Raw genomic sequence first — 2,557 nt, 5'->3', positions numbered from 1 at the left:
GTATGGTGCTCTGGGCCCTTGTGGGGAACAAGAATGAGGTCTGCCAGCTACCTCCACCTTTTACAGTAAATCATCTCCAGTCAAAGAATAATGTCCTGGAGAAGTACAAATTTTGATACCTGAATTTCAGTGTTCATTTCACCAACAATTTTTAGTTTTCAGTTTTTAAAGGCAAGGAAATTAAATGGGGAAAAGTATGCCCTATGCTAATCCACCAGTTAAACTCACAGGGAACTGCAAAAGATAAGGTTCCCATAGCAATTGGAATAGGTACTGCATTGCACAGATGAGGGCAGATTTTCCTACTTACTTTCAGTGCTGGTGGTTTATCTCCACACAGCACAGGGAAAAGCAATTACTTGGAACGAGGAACAAGGGAAAGAAGCCTGTGGCATCTCTGATTCTTTTTAACGGCCATTCTCCGGCGTGGTTTGATGCGCCGCTGTTGCAACACAGCCGTGCACGGGCGCGTATGCTCTCGACCATGGCAAAGCTCCTGCAGGGATCCTGCCACTGTCTTTCCCTGTGGTTTTAACTGTGAAATTCTGATAGGCATTCAAGCTGGTTTTGGCAGGGAGTTTTACAGCCCCAGCCTCCACAGGACAGAGCTGTGTGGCACCGCACCAAATGCCGCATCCGAGCGCAATCCCTCCCAGCCATCGCCTCACATTCACGGCTACCCTGGCAGCGAGAGACCTCTCATTTGACACAATCTGCTTCCAATGAACCCCTCTTTCCTATTAATTATCGCGTTACCTTCCCTGAGCTTATGATTATTGCACCCGATTATGTCTTCCTTATCCCCTGAGCAGTCATCTGCAGCAAAGCCAAGGGGGCACAGTCCTTCTCCTCCCTCTCCCCAAAGCTGCTCTGCAGCACAGAATCAGGCCCATCAACACCTTCATTAATTCCTCCACAAAATGCCCCAGCTAAATTTGTGGGCATGCAGTCCCCAGGGTCTCATTTACCCCTGCTGTTCTGCAGCCCATTTTTTTTACCAACTGCTTCGGGACTTTTCCTGTACTCCATGAATTTTCTGAAAGAATTGTCAAATACTCAGCTGTTTCACTCTCGGAGGTGTCTTCACCGGCCCATAGAGTTTCGATCAAGAGCGAGTCCCCTAAATAGTTATTCCTCACCCCTTTTCCATCCTGAGACAGCCATGAGATCCATCATCAACTATGCCTGATTGCATCGAGCACCCTGCCACTCTCTTCCCTTCCAGTGGCAACTGAAGCTGTAACTACTGACACTGCAGCCTCCTTTTATCATTGCTGATGGTACGTTCCTGGCTCCCTCTCCCTCGTGCAGAGGTGACCTGGCAATGCACTTTCTTTTGACATCCTCCAGCTTCTCATGCACTTCTGAACCAACTTACTTATTCCCTGCACTAACACCCCATCGGTTTGTGCCTTTGCATCCCTAACTTTGCTCCTGCACACCTTTATTCTCTGCTCTCTCTCTCACCACTGTGGTTTCCTTTCCTCCTCCCAACATGACCGCTTTGTTTTTTTTTTTTCCTTTTCCTTTTCCCTTTTTGTTAATCCATTGTTTTTCTGTTCCCCACCAGCGTCAGTACAGGAGGACACTTCTGACAAGTGTTGTTGCCCTCTCCCCAGCTGCTGACAGGGAGCGTTGTCCCCAGGGAGTCAAAAGAAACGCTGTCACTGGTGGGTGCAGCCAGCTGGCTGGAAGGAGAAGGTGTCCCAGATGCTTCTGCCTCAGGCTTGAAGGAGAGAAGGGAAGAGCCCAGGAGAGAAAAGAAACCGCTTTGGGAAGGAGAGAGCAAATCAGTCCGGGGCATGGAGGAGACATCCCCGGTGCCTTAGAAGTGGGTTTCTCTCTCTGTGATGCTGAGCACCTCCTGAACCGGAGGGGACCATCCCTTGCGCTTCAGTTCGGACGGGCCTGCCATGTGCTTCTTGGGCTGTGGCAGATCCTCCGCCGGGGAAATCAGCTGCATCAGCCGCTGCGGAGAGGAATTTGCTGTTAATTAAGCTGATAAACAAACTGACACCCGATAGCGATCCACAACCATTGCTGGGGGCAAAGGCATCTGGAGAGCTAATGCTCCCAGCTCCCTGTTCCTCTCCTGCCGAATGGCTGGGAGAGGGAGAGGAAGGAGAGCAGGCTCCCTCTAACTGCTCTCCATGACGATTATTCCACCTCTGGGCTCAAACCCGGGCCATGGACTGACAACCCAACGTACAGGGCCCCTCACAGACCTGGTTCTGGGAGAAAGGATGTTAGCGACTAGCCCCACAGGCATCTTCTGTGGCCATGTAAAAACCACCGTAAAGCCCTTTTTCCCCTCCCCGTGCCAAGCAGCCACGCTTCCCATTGACTTTTGGTGAGAGCTTTGGGCAAAAGGTGCTGGCCCACAGAGAGGGCTGCTGCGAATTCCTGATCTTTTTCATCCTGTTTCTGAAGCCCCTCTGGCATCACACACCTTCCTGAGCACCTGGTCTCCTCCCAAAGCCAAACAATACACAGTGTCCTGAAGCCACTTCCCCACGGGATACCGACTTCCACAGTTACTAACGCCTTCCATCACAAG

General features: G+C 50.9%; 1 protein-coding gene across 1 annotated transcript in view; it reads right to left on the bottom strand.

Moving 5' to 3' along the window:
- Positions 1-1,825: 1,825 nt before the first annotated feature.
- Positions 1,826-2,557, bottom strand: part of SLC6A12 (solute carrier family 6 member 12) — a 29,926-nt gene continuing 29,194 nt past the window's right edge. The window contains exon 14 of the mRNA XM_035898120.1: positions 1,826-1,969. Coding sequence (XP_035754013.1) covers positions 1,826-1,969 — 144 coding nt within the window. The remainder of the gene's footprint in view (positions 1,970-2,557) is intronic.

The sequence above is a fragment of the Egretta garzetta genome, unplaced genomic scaffold, assembly GCF_000687185.1.
Source record: "Egretta garzetta isolate BGI_Z169 unplaced genomic scaffold, ASM68718v1 scaffold427, whole genome shotgun sequence".
NCBI lineage: Eukaryota > Metazoa > Chordata > Aves > Pelecaniformes > Ardeidae > Egretta > Egretta garzetta.
The sequence above is the reverse complement of the archived record's forward strand: the minus strand, read 5'-3'. Positions and strand labels throughout refer to the sequence as shown.